This window comes from Electrophorus electricus, chromosome 7, assembly GCF_041902795.1.
Source record: "Electrophorus electricus isolate QZ-2024a chromosome 7, ASM4190279v1, whole genome shotgun sequence".
Lineage (NCBI taxonomy): Eukaryota > Metazoa > Chordata > Actinopteri > Gymnotiformes > Gymnotidae > Electrophorus > Electrophorus electricus.
The window spans coordinates 29,471,672-29,489,521 of record NC_137503.1 but is presented as its reverse complement, the minus strand read 5'-3'; the positions used below and the strand labels follow the sequence as shown (position 1 = coordinate 29,489,521).

At 48.7% G+C, this 17,850-nt stretch overlaps 1 protein-coding gene across 2 annotated transcripts in view; it reads left to right on the top strand.

The window, feature by feature from the left end:
- Nucleotides 1-8,705: 8,705 nt before the first annotated feature.
- The window catches only part of jag2b (jagged canonical Notch ligand 2b), a 32,759-nt gene continuing 23,614 nt past the window's right edge, over nucleotides 8,706-17,850 (top strand). For both annotated transcript variants that reach the window (XM_035524324.2, XM_035524323.2), the window contains exons 1-2: nucleotides 8,706-8,939; nucleotides 9,554-9,874. In XM_035524324.2, coding sequence (XP_035380217.1) covers nucleotides 8,871-8,939; nucleotides 9,554-9,874 — 390 coding nt within the window. In that variant the 5' untranslated portion in view covers nucleotides 8,706-8,870. The remainder of the gene's footprint in view (nucleotides 8,940-9,553; nucleotides 9,875-17,850) is intronic.

Genomic DNA, 17,850 nt, shown 5'->3' with positions numbered 1-17,850 from the left:
TTTTATTAACAGCTTTAATGAATTATGGGTCGTATGCAACTTCGCCTTTACGCAGTCACCCCTTCTCAAAGTCTTGCAAAAGCTTGTCTGACGTGAGTAGCGTTTCACTACTGCGCCTCGGCTAAGGGAAAGTGAATATTTGCCGAGGTTTAATAACCTCTTAGATTCCTGGCCCGTGGTCTGCGCGGTACTCTTTAAAAGGCCTGTGGATATGGCGCTTTTCTTCATTTGGGAATGGATCACTTGTCAGGTCCCTGTCTGCTTCCTCCGGAGCTACCCTGGGGGTTAGAAAAAGCTCCAAGCCACTGAACTGTCTCTGTAGGACCCGTGAAAGAGAGGGAGTTGTCAAGGCAATGTTTGTGTTCACCACTTTCCTATTAGTTGCAGCGGTAATCATTAGACAGTGTTACTGACGGATGTCCAGAGCAAAGGATTGTGGGGGTGGGACAGGTGGTTGGGGAGAAGGGGCGCAAATAATAGTATCGAGTAACTAAGTGCAACTACCACAGCTTTGCTATAGCAACCGCACGGTGCACAACAAGGCACACAATGAGTGTGCATCAGGGAGGGCAAGAGAAAACTGGAGGTTGTGGTTCTTAATCATGTCTACGCCTGCTTGATCCATTACCCAGTTGGCTAAGTATCCTTGAGATCTTTAAACATTAGCTACACTGGTATTTTTTTGTGTACAAGTTTTATTTAAATATATAAATAGATGTCATTACCATTCCAGCATTGCTTATTTAGAATGATTTCCATGTATGATGTACAATGTATTTTAAAAATGAGTATGGACTTTAAGATTTTTATGTGCTTAACAGTATACACTAGTCATTAATACTTTCAATATTTAATATATTTAGAACAATTCCATGTTGGATAAGGTAAAGTTTGACTTTTTTTTTAATTTATTTTTTATTTTTTTTTAATTTTTTTTATATAAGACAACCAGATATGTTAGCTAAGCCTTCTGTCATCTGGTAACTATGTCTCCTTATCACAGCCATAGAAGCCTTCCAGCCCTATGGCTCCATTCGGACCATCACCCCACAGTAGAAGTGTTGCGCAACTCTACACCCTGCTCTGTGCCTATGCTTCACTGGAGCTGGTTTCCATATTCTAGAATCCTCCAGAAATGCTGGTCTGCGTTAGCCTACTATTAGTTTGATCTGTCCAAGCTCGCTCACGGCTACAGTGGCTTGTGGATAGCAAGAAAATACTATTCCTGGATTTGGATAATATATTTATCCGTATTAGGGGAACAGGAGTGCATTTCAGCAGCTCAGCCTGTGTGCTTGGCTCTGCTTCACATGCAGAAAAGGTGAAACAAGGACCAGGAATGCCTTTTGTCTTGTTGTGTGACAGCCAGGAGGCTAAGTAACGCAGCCTGTTTGTTGGAAATGTCGAACTTCCAACAGAATCAGCAGACATCCAGGGGGAGTTACACCCCCTCAGTAGGAGGAGCCTGGCCTTCTGTTTTGGTCCTTTTCCTATCATTTGGTTCACGTCTTTACTGCTCCTTAGTGTAGAACAGTTGTTAGGGGATTCAGTGCTTTATGAGGATGGTAATTATGGGTTCTGGCTGCCAGTGCTTCTGAGTGCTCTCCCTGAAGCTGGCCGTACGTGTGTAGCAAACCTAAAGAGGTCGTTGACCTAGGGTTTGCCCCGTTATAGAGCCATCTTGGCTTGAAACTGCTGAGTTACTCACTGCGTCTGCCTCGCTGTCGCATGCGTGGTTCTTTAAGTTAGTCCTGGCTAGTTTGAAACTAAGAGTGCACCTCCAGTCCAGCTGAGCTAAAATTCCCTTGCTAATTGGAAGTAAATGACATCTAGAACATGTGCGTAGATATGGAAGGCGGCTTGCAGTAGGCAAAGAGATGTGAAAGCTGTGAGAAGAAGGGAGGGTTTTCCAGCAAAAGCGAATTCTGACAGCGGAGTCACGGCACACCGCCAGAGCGGGATCCTTGGAAAGCGTGCGCTGTGACACCACAAGTGTCGAGGGATGGCTATACCGGCTTATTATTTTCTCCCAGTTCTAACCATTCAAACTTTGCCTGTACCGTCACATCAGTCTCCAGTCTTTTTATAGACAGAGGATTAAGATTCGTCAGTCCCTGGGCAGTTTTATGGTGTTTTCCTAACGACTGATTCATTTTTGTTTGATTCTTGTAAATTCAATCAGAAGGATTCATTTCTTTTGCTACTTTACCTCCGTTCTGTCTCGTCCACATTAAGCAGGTAGAGACTTGAACAGTGGCTGCATGAAAATGGGTTTGGTCTCTCCTTTGTGTAGGACACTGGAGATGCTGGGAACTGTAGGCACAGACCTCCGGGTGTGACGTGGAAGTGGTCGTTTAGCGTCTTCCGAACCTTGACCCGCAGTTCAGGATCCTCATGGCATGGCTCGTGTGTTGTAAGCGTCTCAGAGGAGGACCTGCTTCGGTGCCGTGGCCGGCAATCGCCCGCGCCTCAGCGCTCCCGCTGACCTCGCTCTGCGGCTTTCCTTCTGCCGGGATGCCAGATCCTTGCGGTGGAGAGCGCTCGCCTGAGAGCCAGGTGATCAGGTCATGGGGGATGGAGATGCAATGCTCCAGGGATGTTCCAGGGAGCCGTTATTCCTCCACGTCCAGTGAGACGGTTCTTCGGAAGAGGGTGATTTAATGCGCGTCGACTCCTTTCCACCTACTGCATTCCTCAAAAAATTCTATAGCGCAAACGTTGCTGCTCCGAGGACTTGTTGCCAAGGAACGCCAGAGCAACAGGTCACGGCACACCCCCTCACGGCACTGCTGTTCAACGAGATGCGCGTCTGCACGGCGGCCTCTGTGTCAGTGAAAGCATCTGCTAACCTCCGGCAACCTCCAGAACGAAGGCTTTGTTCTCCAAGCAGCTATCCATGTTTTCTTATATAAGCCTGCATATCTTTTGTTTCAATGAACTTTAATTAATTTTAGCATAGTGAGCAAGTGCTAACACTCTCCGGTCCTTAAAGCGAAGGGCTATATCACAGACAGGCAGGATCTTACACGCCCACCCATCCCCCGACACGCTTACACACACATTCACACACTTGTATATCACCTGATATGTCCCCCCCACCCCACCCAAACGAAACGTTGATGATGAAATAGTGATGAGGCAGGCTGATGCGCCGTGGCCCGCGAGCTTGGGCGGAGGTTTGCCATGCGCTTTCATGTGTAACCCGAGCCCCGGGCGGACCACTTCCAGCTCGCGCATTGTGCTTCAGCGGGAGAGACCATCTGTGCGGCCGGCCGCGGGTGGCCGCCCTCTTTCTACCCGCACTCCCAGGTGTGACCGGCGCTTTGAAGTGCGCTTGGCATTGTGCCCACCGCTGGAGCTGTGACCCGCAGACAATACAAAAGAAAAGACAGGGAGGACATCTAATATGATTCCACCACACTGTCCATCTGTATGCAAATGAGAGCAGGGTTGCCGCACGGGGGGCGGAGCAACCCCAGCCGGGCCGCCCACTCGCTGTCTCCCGGGTCTTTCGACACAGTACTATGGGTCAATGCAAGTCGGGGGTCGAGGGGTCTACTAATCACAGTTAGGTGGTGAATACAAGCTGGGATGTGCTGGGATACGCTCCATGTGCAACTGCTTCTTATGTGGTGATCCGGTAGTGAACTCAAAGCTGCCGCCCGTTTCATCAAGTGATTACGCCGGCTACCTTCTTAATCGTCTTCCCAAATACGCGCCCGTATTTATCGGACGATGCACATATCAGTTGCTGGTTTCCGTCGGCCGAAATGCTGATGGGCACGAAAATGCAAACATCTGAAACCACTGAAGAAGATTCTTGGCCCAGCTTGGGTTCTTTGATAACTCTGGCTCTGCCGTGCTTGTAGTGCTTAGCAGGCCGAGGGGGATTATCCAGGCCTTGATGTGGAGTGGGACGAAGGACCTGCTGAGAGGACGCAGGCTCTCCTCACTTATCTGCAGAGCCTGCAAATATTTATGAGGTTTCCCTAAACGTCGCGGAGGGGCCACGGCTCTCCCTTGCCTTCGTTTTAGCGCGGCGGCTTAAGAGCGGCGAGGGCGCCGAACCCGTCCCTTTGACTCTGTGAACCCTGCGTGAACCTCTGCACTGAGGAGAAGAGCGGAGCCGCTATCCTGGCTGCTGCAGGATATCCTGGATGAGTGGCCGTTTCTGAGGCAGGCAAAACATGAGCTTTGATAATCACGCTTCAGATGCGGTCGCTACTCCAGGCCAGAGTGTGATGTCATTCACAGGACAGACATCCTCAGACATGTTTAAATCTTGTGAAGTGTATATTTTATGAGATTTTTTTTTTTTTTTTTGCATGTTTGTGTACTAGCAGTCCTGTGTATTTGTGTATGTGTGTGTGTGCGCATACTAGCACTTTTGCAGACAAAAGATTACCCAGAGATGATGCTAGTAAAAAGTTAAGCCCACAAAGCTTCATTTTGTTTATTTTGTCAATTCTCATTGTATTATCTCATGAGTCCTTTGTACTTTGTATCTCCTGTCAGATTATCTTTCTGCACAAACACTTCAGATTTCAGACAATTGCCGAACATACAAAGAGAGGTTGTCTGGAAATAGAAAAAGGAGAATGACATTCACCATAACCAAATCACATCTCTATTAATTGTCTAATAGGCCCTGTGCTAAATCTCTCTTGAATTAATGTAATATTAATAAGAGGCTCATCAGTTGTGTTCATTATTGACACACAATAGTACAGGCATGTTTCTGCACTCCTCCTCTTCACAGAGCTACGTGAAATGGAAGCAACGTACCTCTTCTGGTGAAGTACAGCTCATCAACATTTTCAAGTGGAACCAATTACACATTACCAGCACAATTTATTTACATTATACAATTACTTCTGCTTCTCATTAAATGTGCCATGGCAGTATTTGTGAATACGTTCCCAAAGCAATGCATTAGCATCAATTAGGATTTTGAAATACAATCAGACAAATCATTAGCATAATAATTTATTCACATTTATGAAAACATTCATTGAGAAATAATCACATTACTGTGGCATAGTAAAACTGACATTATTGACATAAAAACAGTATAGAGCAGCCCCAAAGGCCATGATCCTTGACACTTTTAAAAAAGTTTATACGAAACGATTATGATCGTCTAACGTCTCATGTCAGATTATTCTGACATATATTTAGCATCATCTTGCTTTGATGTGTTGTTGTACTGCACCCAAACTTCTAGCCAGACAGCTCTGAACCTCGAATGGTCTTTTCTTGGCACTGGTGTCAAGGTTGATTGGGCCTGTTGTAAAAAGCCCTAATTGTAAAGATGATTGTGCGGAGCTGCATGCACCTGCTCCTGTGTAGGGAGAGTGGAAGCGATTGGCCAGGGGTGTGGTAGCGCGCACGGGTGCCGCCTGACTGTGAACCAGTGCAGCTTAACCTGCCCTGGCTGTCCACACGCACACACACACTCACAGCTCATCTACACCTTTGGTTTGTATTCCAGGACAACTAAACTGCACTTCAGCCCATTCCTTCATGAAGGAGGATGGGATCGGTCTCAGTGATATTCTCAATTAATTGAGGTATATTATCTATTACCACTGCAATATTGACTCCCCTCAGTACACACACACACACACACACACACACACACACACACACCTTTTCTGTTTATATATGATGGCTTTGATATAAAGTGAAATTGTAATTTTACCTTTACTTTCTTAAAACATTCGCACATCACTGAAAAACTTAAATAAATAAACTGTCACCACAGCAGTTCCATCTCTTGAACCAGTTCCAGCTCAAACCAGACTGAAAGTGGAGTGCTCCAATGAATTTCAGGGTTTCCTCATGGGTGCTCTGACATATGACACAGGTGCACAGTCAGAACAGAAACAGTCCTTTCCTGAGTGAATTTATCCAGTGTGAACACGGGCCCGAGGAGCCATGGTTCTGCAGAGATATGGAGACACCGATGGAGATGAGGGTTGGAGGTGTGGCAGCTCAGTCAGGTGCCAGAGACCCTCATGTTCTGCTCCACTGCAAATATGCAGCCTTGTGTTCTTATGGAGGACCTCTAGAGTCCTCCATAAGCTGTAGGCTGTATTGGAGAGTCACTCTTTTGCATTTCGACTCTGATCATGCCGTACCATCACATTTTCAAAGTAATAAACCTGGTACACCAGTCCAAAGGGGGAGAGGCTCAAATGTGCAATTCTAGCTTTGATTTATTTCACAATGGAGGAAATGGACTTGGTCTTTTGTTTTATAAATATATATTTTATAAATATTTATATTTTTATAACCTTCCTACCTAACATTTTATGTAATAGCCCATCATGATGGGTCTGTAATATGGAAACCCATGGGGAACTCAAAGTGAACCTGAAGATTAATGCCGTCGTGATGCACAGTGAAGTGCTTTACACCCGTGAAAGTGACTGCATCTTTTGAATGTGACTGTCAATCGCAGTGGTGGTGTGTGAAACACCCCAGGCTGGGAGCCAGGGAGCTGAACTGGATTTGTATCTTTCTGTTAGAGTAAATTCCTCAACGTGCTGAGTCAGCTGTGAACTGACCAATGACATGTGAATCATCACTGTAACGGCTCAGCACCTTGACCTGCTCATTTTCACAGTACAATGCAAGTTTACAGTGACTTGTAATAGAGCCACAGAAAGCCTGAACATCCCAGCAGTAAAGAATGATTATGGATGTTTCGAGATCGATTTTGATTTGGAAAGGTAAGGAGAGACAAATAGATGGATCATATATACAGGAGGAGTGCCCATATTTGATATCTGCATTAATAAATCTTCACAGTTTGGAAGCCTCCTCATTTTAATTTTTTTTTCTGCAAGAGTCGTTTACAGTGGAGATAATCACAGCCCATCACTATGGAAACGAAGCTCCCCTGCACCAAATACTGGTGACATGAAGCAGTATACACAGGCCAAATGATTCTCAGATTCACTAACAAGCTGTCAATAAGTCTGAGGTGCTATCATACACCATATGCTTTTAGCATAATGCTTCCAGGTTAATCCTAGCATCTTTTAAATACCTGCCTCTGCTGTCCCTGACCATTTCGCATTGGTGATAGATATGGGCACCGCGAAAGAGGCTTTAAAGTGGGTCAAGGGGATTATTACAGATAACAGGGGGTAATGCCGCCACCTGTACGTGTATGTGAACGGTCTTGGGGGGGGGGGGCTCCTCTTTGTTGTCCATCAACTCCATCCCACCCCCATCCACATCCGCCTTGTTGCTACCATTGCAGCCACTACTCTTCACTGTCCTTCATGTGAAGTTTGGGTGACTGGAGCAAGCGTGTTGCCTGCTCCAGCCACACTCTTACATCTGCTCACTTGGGCTGTGTGTAGACGCTGAGTGTCAAGATGTCATGCCGCCAAGCGAAGGGGAACCTGTTCAGCCGCACCACTTGCGCTCTGGATTACTTTTCATTTCCTTTAATGCGAATGCCTTTCCCAACGCACGCAAAAGGCTGATGCCCTCGCTCGTGTGTGCGCTGCCCGCTGAAGCTAACCGCAGAGTTTATCGCTGGAAAGAAGCCATTCTTAAGACAGACCAGGTTAGATTCCTTTTAACCTAAGTGTTAATGGTACGTTAGATACAAGAGGAGAAAAAATATCTGGGAGATGTACCATAGCAAAAATGCAGAAATGGAGTTTTTCTTGCTGGTTCATCCAACGGCAAATGTCAAGCATTCATTCTTTCTTTTTTCTATCAATCAATCAATCAATCAATCAATCAATCAATCACATTAAGAAAGCATCCTGTGAAGCAAGCGTGCCCAGTAACACTGCGGCTCTAATCTGGGAACACTGGTTGCTGTGCTGCAGGTAAAGCTTAAACGTGCGAAAGAGGGCGCTCTGAACTGTGCCAAATCCCGCCGCGCCGCTGGACTGAAAGCGAGTTTACAATACTTGCCTTGTCAGTTATATATATATATATATATATTGCAGGTGAGCAACTGCAGTGTCCTGCAGCAAGACATGTAGATATTCAAATTGTAGTGAGGTACACAAGGTTTGAGAGAAACAAGGCGTTACGGGCAGAGGTCCATCGTCAGCTGTGCAAACAAAGTGCTTATATATATATATATATAAATAACGCGTTAATATTGGTCATCCAGTCTTTCAGTCTTGAAGAACTTTCTTTCATAATCTTTGTGATTTCGTCTTCACGCTTGGCTTTAAATTCAAAAGTGAGATAGTAAATAGTTCTGATAGTCCTACTTACAGCTCACATACTTATGTAAATACTAAACCGCTTACGTTCTGCGCTGTGAGAAGAAATAGACAATTGCGAAAAAAAGTTGAGGTGCGACACCTACCAATTTATTAAGCCCACTATGGAAATATAGAAATAATTTGTCATTGTAGTTATATCCTATTTGACTTAACATTGACTTATCACACTGCATACATAATAAAATATACATTTACCATCGACTGAATGATTGTGAAATATTACACCTTTGTAGTGGCAAATGCAACCTGTTTGTTTATTTACTTACTTATTTATTTATCTATTTATTTATTTATTTATTGGAAGATTACGAAGACCGCCCGCCCCCGCGACCGGTGGTTGGCCTACAGGCGGTGTTCACCATAATGTCGAAAGCCGGACCTGTGAGTGGTTTACTCAACTGTCAATCAGCCGAGACATCCTCAGGCGTGCGGTAGCTGGGAAACGTCTCATTTGCCGTGGAGGGAGCGGACGGAGGGAGCAGGCATAGTAGGGGACCGACGCTACGCTTGCCAGTTTTGCATGTCAGGAGCGCAGGATCCTGTCGCCGGTCATCGGCTGTTTCCCATCCTTTGTCTCTCTTTGGTTATTCCAGATTAATCGGAGGCATGTGGAATTGCGCACGGATAACGAATTGGCTTTCGGTTGCGTGCCTTGTGTTAACGATATGGACGAAGGTGAGAGCCTTGCTGGTTTTCAGTAATATTTCTCATGAATTCAGGGATGACCGAAGTAATCCAGAGTTAAAAGTTGACATGCATAGGTTGATCATTTGGTCAGCCGTTCAAATAAAGATGAATTTCGCTGATGGCAATCGATAATTGATTTACGCAGCCGTCGGTTAAGAGCATGTGATCACGCAATTTGATTGTCAGGAATCAGATGTTTTAAATTTAAGATAACTGGCATCGCCGATTTCTTGCCATCGCTTCGAGAAAAAAATGTATGCTGATTTTATGCCAGATTTGAACAGTTTGTTGAATTACGATGCTCTTTCAGTCACTGAAGGAGGGGAGGGGTGGCAAAACAATTGCACATTGATTCCTTGCAACAATTAGCTTGCGCTTAGTGATCTCAAATTTACGGAACCTCGAGCCGAACGCACGAGGCGGCTTCTAACGCCAAACGCGTCCTCTAATTTCATTTCATTTCATTTCATTTCATTTAGTGCAGTTGCACCGAGAAGAGACCCGAACGTGTTATGCACATAGCGTGTTTGTCTTTGGAAGGCCTTTCTTTAGCGGGGTAATTTGTAAAAAAAAATTTCTTCCATTTTTAATGTTATTTGTAGGTGTCCCGGTCCTCCGGCTATTTCGAGCTGCAGCTCTTAACCGTAGAGAACATTAACGGCGAACTGTACGACGGGGATTGCTGCGACGGCGCGCGGAACTCTCAGGATCAGCGCTGCACCCGGGACGAGTGCGATACTTACTTCAAAGTCTGCCTCAAGGAGTACCAGACTGAAATCACGACCGCCGGCCAGTGCAGTTTCGGTGCTGGATCTACCGGCGTCCTTGGTGGAAATATATTCTCTTTTAAAAGCGCAAAGGCGAACCCCAACAAAGTCAGCGACGTTGGGAAGATCGTGATACCCTTTCAGTTCGCATGGCCGGTAAGTGCATTTCCTCCGTGAGGTCTAACGGCACAATTTCTGGGAGTGCGTTGGCTGTGCCGGGCTTTTAAGCTGCCGGCAGCATGCGAGGTTTAGGAAGTTGAGATGGATGCAGTAACGGTGATGACTGGTGGTGATTTTTGGAGAACCCCGACGCTTTTTGGGTCGTGGACCGTGCGGTGCTGAGCCTCCCTACGCCGCTCCGTGCATCTCCTCGCGGAGACATCCGTGTGAATGTTTTGGGAGCAAGCCATGCCGAGGATGAATGAAAGCCTTGCGTTGCTCCAAATTCCGCGAATTCGCAACGTTTGGCGCACATTTTAAGAATCGCTCACCCTCTGTGTTTGCGTGTTTGAGGAGGCACAGCCTACTCCTGGTCCTTGCTGGACAGTGCACATAAGGTGACTGCTGTCCCCCACCCAAAGCCCTCTGCCCCCTCGAACGTCAAGTGTTGGTGGTTGAGAGATGGTCGTCACTGCAGGTACCATGTGTGAGTGCCTGTACTTTCTGTTTCCTGCCCTCCTGGGTGTATATCGATCAGCCATATTCTGCTGAAGCACAGACTCTTAAACTACATTTTGACATTTTTATTACCTTTTTAAAAAAAAGATATATGCTCCAAGTACAGACTACGTCATGTCCCTGGTGCTTGCATATCAGTGTTTTGTCAGATATCTGAAACACTTCCTTGTAGGTACATGGTAGGATGCATCACTGATGCTGATATCAGGTGTCGGATGACGTGGGTGTTGTGTGTCGCACCTTCAAACAACAAAAAAGATGTTGTGTAGTATTGACTGTCAGCTCTGGACAGGAGCCCAGACATACTGAGCTCGCCTGGAATCACTCAGCTGTGCCTTCCAGCACTCCCTTAATCAGTCTGTTTTAGAGCTCCAAACACCGTTCCTTTACCACACCTGCCCCGTTTGTTATGGCCCCTACCCATAGAAGTTAATGTATAACTCATTATCAAACCACCTGTCTTTATGTGGTTCTGTCACAGCTGATTTGATTGGATAACCTTCGTTAACTAATGTCCTATTTACTCATTATCTCCACACTGGTTTAGTGGCATGACTACTGACTATGTCCATGATTTTTGAGTCCTGTCTTGGAGCCCGTTCTCCGTAGGCAGGCTAGCCGTGCTGCATCTGCAGTTCCTAATGAAACTGCACGTGTCCTCTGGTGCTGCCGCATCCCCAAAGCCATTCGATGTGCGCAGAGTGTAACCGCATCTCTGTATGGTAAAGAGATCCGGAGCACCGCTCCACAGCCCGGAGCGGCGAGTCTGCCACCTGTCGGAGGGGATGATTTGTTCCTGCTGCGTGCGTTTACTCTTGGCTTCTTGAGGCGCCAGAGGCTGGTCTCTGGTGGGTCTGTTTGTAGGTCTGTTGCTTTTGATGGCAAGATAGCATCTCATTTCTTTAATGGACAGCTATCATTTTCCAGAGGACCTTGTAACCGTATATGCAAGAAGCTCTTTTTACCTTGGAGGTGTGAGACTGTGTGTGGGCTTGTGTGTGGGTGCGTGTGCACGCACGGTTCTTACCGTGCGTGTTTCTTATGCTGCTTCCAGTGCCTAGTTACTGTCAGCCTGTGGGTTAAAACCTTCTCACTGGTCACCACCCACCAGCTGTGTCGCAGGGACGTTGGTCCGCAGTAACTTTCCCCCGTTACGGCCGACAGCATGGAGGCGGGAGGGGCCGCTCCCTCTCTGCTCCCCCCGGCGGAGAACCCGCCTTGAAGGTGGAGCAGCAGCTGCGACCGTCCGTCAAAGCTAAGGGGCTGCCGCGCTTCAAGGCTACGCAGCGGCGTCGGCTACACCTGATTGGGAGCTTGCCGGGCGGTTGCTAGGAGACGCCGGCACGGGCCTTCAGTAAACAATTATCCGTTGCGCTTCGAGCTCCCTTCCCCCTTAGCCAGGCTTGCAGCACAGCCGCTTGTTCGGGCCTCACCTGGGAAAGGGCTTGAGCCGCATCACTGATTACACTATTGACTGTGTAATTAGCCCGTCACAGCTGGCTAAATCTCCGGCCAACAAAAAGCAGTAATTGTCCAGTTCAGCATTAGAGCAGGTGCTTGATGATGGAGGCTGACTGTGAATTGTGGGTCTGGTGAGGCTTAGAGATCACCCACTTGGCCGTGTCCACTAGCGCTGTGGCGATAGAATTTAAATTGCATACCGTAGCCTAATTTAGTGCCCTACTACATCCTGAGTTTCAAATAAAACATTTTCTGAAATGCAAAAACAAATAGGTAAATAAAAAAAGGAATAAACATTTTTTTAAAAAGGTATCTGATATTTTTCACGTGGCCTTTTTCACGTGTTCAAGATATGTGCAGCGCATTCGTCGGCGAACGGAACAGTAGTTGTTAAACGTTATTTTTGATTGTTGGTGAAGTTGGTGTAGTTATGCTAAATGACTGCTGATATGGCAAACATAAAATAGTCTGGTTTACACAAATAAAAAATAAACCAGGTAAAACTCATTTTGCCTTTTGCTACTTCCCCTAACCTTTACAGTGCACTCAGCAGGCCTCAACATTTGTGTGAATGTAGAAATGGTTTTTGAAAACCATAGCTGGATTTCTCAAAATATAGCAGATCCCTAGTGCAGGAAAGGTGATTCCCTAACAGAATTCCTTCATTCATACAGTTCCTTCATTCATACAGTTCCTTCATTCAAATGTAACATCTTACTCGTCTCTTTACAATAATGTCTACTGCATAGATGCAAATGTGTCAAATTTGACATCTCTGGCAATAAATATGAGAAATGGCTCCGGTAAAATTCAGCAATATCGCGTAGCTAACCTAGTGAACCTTCCGTAAATCTGGAGTGGCATGACTGCATGACCTCCCTGGTCATGCCCCGTCATCCCGCTGTGCGAACCTCTCCTGTGTCTGAGGTGACGACCCAAGCGTGATGTTCAGACTCTGGCTGGAGTCGATGTCCGCTTTTTAGTAAACATGTTCGTCGACCATTTTTGCCAGAAGCCGCTCGACCTCTCTGCTGTGAAGACTCTCCGTGTCCGTAGACTCTCCGTCGCTTGCCAGTGATTCAAGAACACGTGCAAAAATGCTTCAAAAAGTCACTTTTGACTTCATGTAATCCTCCCTCCTATGGTAGCATTTAATACAGTGCCACCTGCCTTTAATCTCACCAACAACAAAACTGGCAACGTAGCAAAACCGCGTTAGAGTTCAGCTACCCAATCTGTTTTCGACCTAATGGATGTTTTGCACATATTTTGTAAAGCCTGATGTGGTGTGTGAATGTAGTGGATGTAGTTATATGGATAAAAAGAAGCTTCAGTAATCAAAGCTTTAGTAAAATCGTTTCAGCCTTAGAGTCCACGTTTTTGTGTGTGGGTGTGTAATGGATAATGTATGTAAATGTGTGGGGGTGTGTGTGGGTGTGGGGGTGTGTAATTTTATTTATATATATATATATAAAATTTATTAGTATTCTTCCTGTGAGTCATTTGTTGCTGTGGAAGCAGCATAGTGCCATGCATGAAGCTTCTTCAGAACTTGTGGTGAGAGGCATTTCAAATTCAGGCTTAATGCAGTAAATGCCAAAAGAAGAGGCCATTAAAACAAAGGCGGTAAGTGGCGTGTTAATTCATGTATATCCAGGCCGCCTGTCGTATTACACAAGCAGAGCTGGAGTGTTGCTTTTCCCCCAGCTGCCTGTCTTCACGTCGTGAAGCGTCCTAAGTTTTTATTTTTACTCTTGAATGTGCTCAGTGGGAGTCGTGAACTCAATCTGAGGCACTTTTGCTTTTTTTTTTTTTTTTGGTCTTGTCTTTTCCATCCTCTTCCTCTCTTTAACCAGAACAAAATGGCTTTGTGTTCTGCCACCTCAATAAATATTTTCTCTCTCTCGTGACCAGGGGCAGTGCTGCCTTTGTGTCTTCCTGTGTAATGGAGGGAAGACCTCTTTATAGAGCAGCATTTTTTCATGCCCCAGAATGCTTCAGTCATGGGGGAGATATTTTTAGGAGCTGAAAGACTGGGCGAGTTAGTAGGCGATTTGCCCGAGCCTGACTTGCGTTAGAAGAACTCTGCGTTCTTCTAACCCCCCCACAGCGTTACTCCTCTGTCTGGGCGGGGGAGAGGGATATCTCCTGCCCTCTGTTGCCTCTTCTCGTGTGCTGACAGTAAAGCCCACTGTGGTGCTTCAGCCGTCCCCGGGCAATTTGGTCGGTTTTTCCGGACTCGCTCCTGCGCTCGAGCGGTTGTTTGAGCGGCAGAAAAAACGAGCAAGTCCGAACGGTTTGCAGAAGCTCAGGCCAGCCACCTCCCACTCTGCAACTCCTACATGGTGCTTGCTTTTAAAACAAAGGCAGCGCTCCTTTTAGAGACCGTCTTTGGCAGGACACTCTCCCGGCCCCTGCCAAAGCGCTATCGATTGATTAAGTGGCTTTTCTCTGGATTTAGGCTCCGGTGTACGTCACGTTTGGGTCGGGGGGCGGCGACACACAAGGATTGGAGGAAGCTCTCGGCCTGGTGGAAGGTAGCTGCTGGATGGTGAGGGTCAGGGGAGGACATCTTGCTCCAGAGTGGCGTCTGAAGCCAGTGACTCGCAGGCATCTGCAGCCTTACCGCTGGTTGTGCTCGCCTAGCGGAGGTGTCTGGCCACCCTGCGCTCCCGTGCAGGGCTGAGTGCTGACAGTCGTTGCTTTGGCCTCTTTTACCATGTCACGGTATAGGCCCGGAACGCTCCGGGCACGTACCGCGTCGCTTGAGAGACGTTTAAAAGGGAAAAAAAATGCCGCCGTCAGTGAGGAAACGGGGAGGGAATCGGAGAGCCGGACAGCCTTTTCCCAGCTTGCGTTCGGCCAGCCCTTACCTGGCCGCTGCTCGGTCCCCTCCCCCCGGCCGGGGCTGCGTGCGACTGGTGTTGTGCGTGTGACTCTTTCAGCGGGGATGAGAAGGGTGAGCAGGTGTGCCGCTGTAATTAAAGCGCGTTAGCGCACGGCCACTTTAATTCCCACTTGACCCCTGAACCTGCTGGAAATGTTAATGGTGGTAAATGGGGCTTTAGCTGGCGTCAGAGGGGCAGTTACCAGGCTTCTCAGCGCTGCTGTAACTAGGCTGGCTTAGTCAGTAAAGCGCTATACGTGTCTGTTGGAGAAATGGCACTTCTGGGTTAGTCGGAAAAGCAGAAACTAGGTTAATCATGCAGAAAAATTAAATGCATTAAAAAAAAAACCTCAGACTGCTGTATTGAGGCTATTCAACCACCTGATTTTTCAGAAAACTTGGTGGTGATGGTCTAGTTATGAAGGGCATCGAAATGGCGGCAGCGCCGCGGCAACTTGGGGACAGAGTGGCAGGTGCGTTCTGACGTTAGTTTGTTGCTGGCTTTCAGGGTTAATGTAATTCCAGAGACATGATTAATGTTGATGGGTGTGGGCGCGCGTGTGTGTGTGTGTGGGCGCGCGTGTGTGTGTGTGTGGGCGCGCGCGTGTGTGTGTGTGTGTGGGCGCGCGTGTGTGTGTGTGTGGGCGCATGTGGAGCTGGTGTAGGTTGGCTGCACCGTGGGGCCTCAGGGCCCCGCTCCCGTTGGCCGGAGGTTGGGCCCGGCCGTGTACACGCAGCACGCGGTGCGGGCGAGCGACACCCAGGTGGCTCCGGGCCCTGCACTTGTCCGCGGGTCACTTTCCGTCAGCCGTGTTTTCAGGCTTCCGTCACACGCCAGCTCAACAAAACGCACCGAGGGCTCCCGCCGGGGCCCCGTATTGTTCCCGGAGGAACCCGAGCCCGGCGCTGAAAGAAGGGAGGCTTCCTGCAGCAGAATATCATTTAGCAGCCACAGGGCCCGCACAGCGTGTCGGGCTGCAGCTTCCTGCATCCTGGGCCTACAGTGCCCCTTGCACAAAGCCAAATGACAGCTTTGTTACTGGAAGCCTCGTGGAAAACGTCAGTCAGAACAGGAGTCGCGGCAAACGACCTCATCCGCCAGCAGGTCGGCGCAGCCTTGCCGGGACGGAGCCCGCATCCGGCCGCGGCCGCCTTCATGGGGAACCACTGCAGGATCAAAGGTCGGGGACCGGACGCGGCTTTTCCCGTAGCCCGCGAGTGAAGGCCCAGCGAAGCCAGTGCGGGCTTGTAGACCTCCCGCGCTTCAGACCTCCAGACGGCACCGGTTCCCAGAGGATGGGCCCGAGCTGTTTACTTTGATGACGCCCTGCCCCTCCGGCCTGTTATTACCTGCAGGAGCCCTCTGAAGCAGACACACAAATTAGGCCACTCTGGTTTGAAGCTGTTGCTCTGAAAGGATGCAGCGACTGCTAATGTGGCAAGGCGGAATAGAAGGGAATTGAAGGGTGTGTGTGTGTGTGTGTGTGTGTGTGTGTGTGTGTGTGTGTGTGTGTGTGTACACGCTTGTGTAAGAGAGACGGAGAGAGACTGATTGGAAGGCCGAAGAGATGCTAGTCAAGAGGCTAGCCCCTCTGTTTCTCTCCAGCCATTCCAAGATGAATTTCAGGGCAGCCTGTCCACCCCACTGGCTGGGGGCACCATGGGGACCTCCGAGCGTGGGCGGGAGGAGAAGGCACTTCTCGGCCTGGTGATTGATTACAGCCATCTCTTTTCTTCATCGCCATGTCGCTGCTGTTTAGCTAACCTACCACCCACTCACCCCGACGACCCCAACCACACACATACACCCCCCCTCCCCCACCCCCCCACGCCACTCTGACGAGGAGTCTAGACGGCAGTGACACAAGCAAGACCTTGTTGAGCTGGCACGCCCCCTCCAGGACCTTCGCTGAAGACGGAGTGCTCTCATTAGCACGCTGGCTCCTTCTGCTCGTCCCCGGGGAGGACGCAGAGACGGCGGGATCCGAATCCCATAAATCCCCGCTGAAGGACAGCTCAAAAGAGATGGGCGTGCCGCCCTCAACGCGTCCAATGAACCGTGCTCGCCAGGGCTCAGAGGACCTTGTTGATTTACGCCTCCTCTCTGAGGGTCGAGGGTTTCGAACCGCGGCGCGCTCGGACACCGGGTCTGCTGCGCCTTCGAATGGGTTTTGGCGGGCAGCGTCTCTGATCCCGGTTAAGCTGAGATTTAGCCCGCCAGGTGGACATGCCCTCCGGCATTCTGCTGCGCACCTGAGAATGCTACCCTTGGAGCCTGGCTCCTGTCCAGCGCACCATGGGAGTTTCACGAGCTTTGGAGCGAGCCTGAAGAATTTCCGACCGCCGCACGGACGTGTTTGTGAGGATTTTGTCTGCTGAAGGGCTGAGGACCAAGGAATGCTCTTATTTTTCATTGCATGGAAAATAAAACCTTCATTGGCTTGTAAATGGCCTGGTGGTATCTAGCGGGGCTTGACGTTGGACAGCGCATCCAGCCGGTCTCGCCACTGATTGGATGGTCTAGCTGATACGCTAGTCTCAGGCAGAAGGTAGTGGAGTAGGCCTGAATACCCAGAGTACCGTGAGTAAGCGTGCGAGGTGAACCACACTTCCTGTCCTCCTGCTGACCGGTTAAAGGTTCCTGAGGGACGGAGACGTGCGTTTCTACCCCCTGACCGAGCCCTCTTCCTCTGGTCGGGCTCGGGTGGTCAGGCGACAAAGGCTGAATCTCCTGCTGCTCCCTGCGGCGTCCGAGGCGTGTGAATGCGCGATTCACCTACTGCCCAGCGAAGCCTGAATGACCTTTACGCCGTCGCCATGGTGAGGAGCGCTCAATCGGATGTCACTTGGTAGTGACAGCTGTGTTTGTGGGGGGGGGGGGGGGGGGCACCCTGCCTCCATGCCTCCATGCCTCCATGCCTCCATGCCTCCGTTAGGTCCAGGTACTGAGTGGCTTTGTAGTGCTTTTAATCACACTCTTCTGATAAAGGTGTGCGGTTTATGTAACCAAGGAGGCCGTGTGTGTGTGTGTGTGTGGGTGTGGGTGTGGGTGTGTGTGTGGGGGTGTGTGGGTGCGCAGGTTAGCAGTGCATCTTGGGAGGCTTTT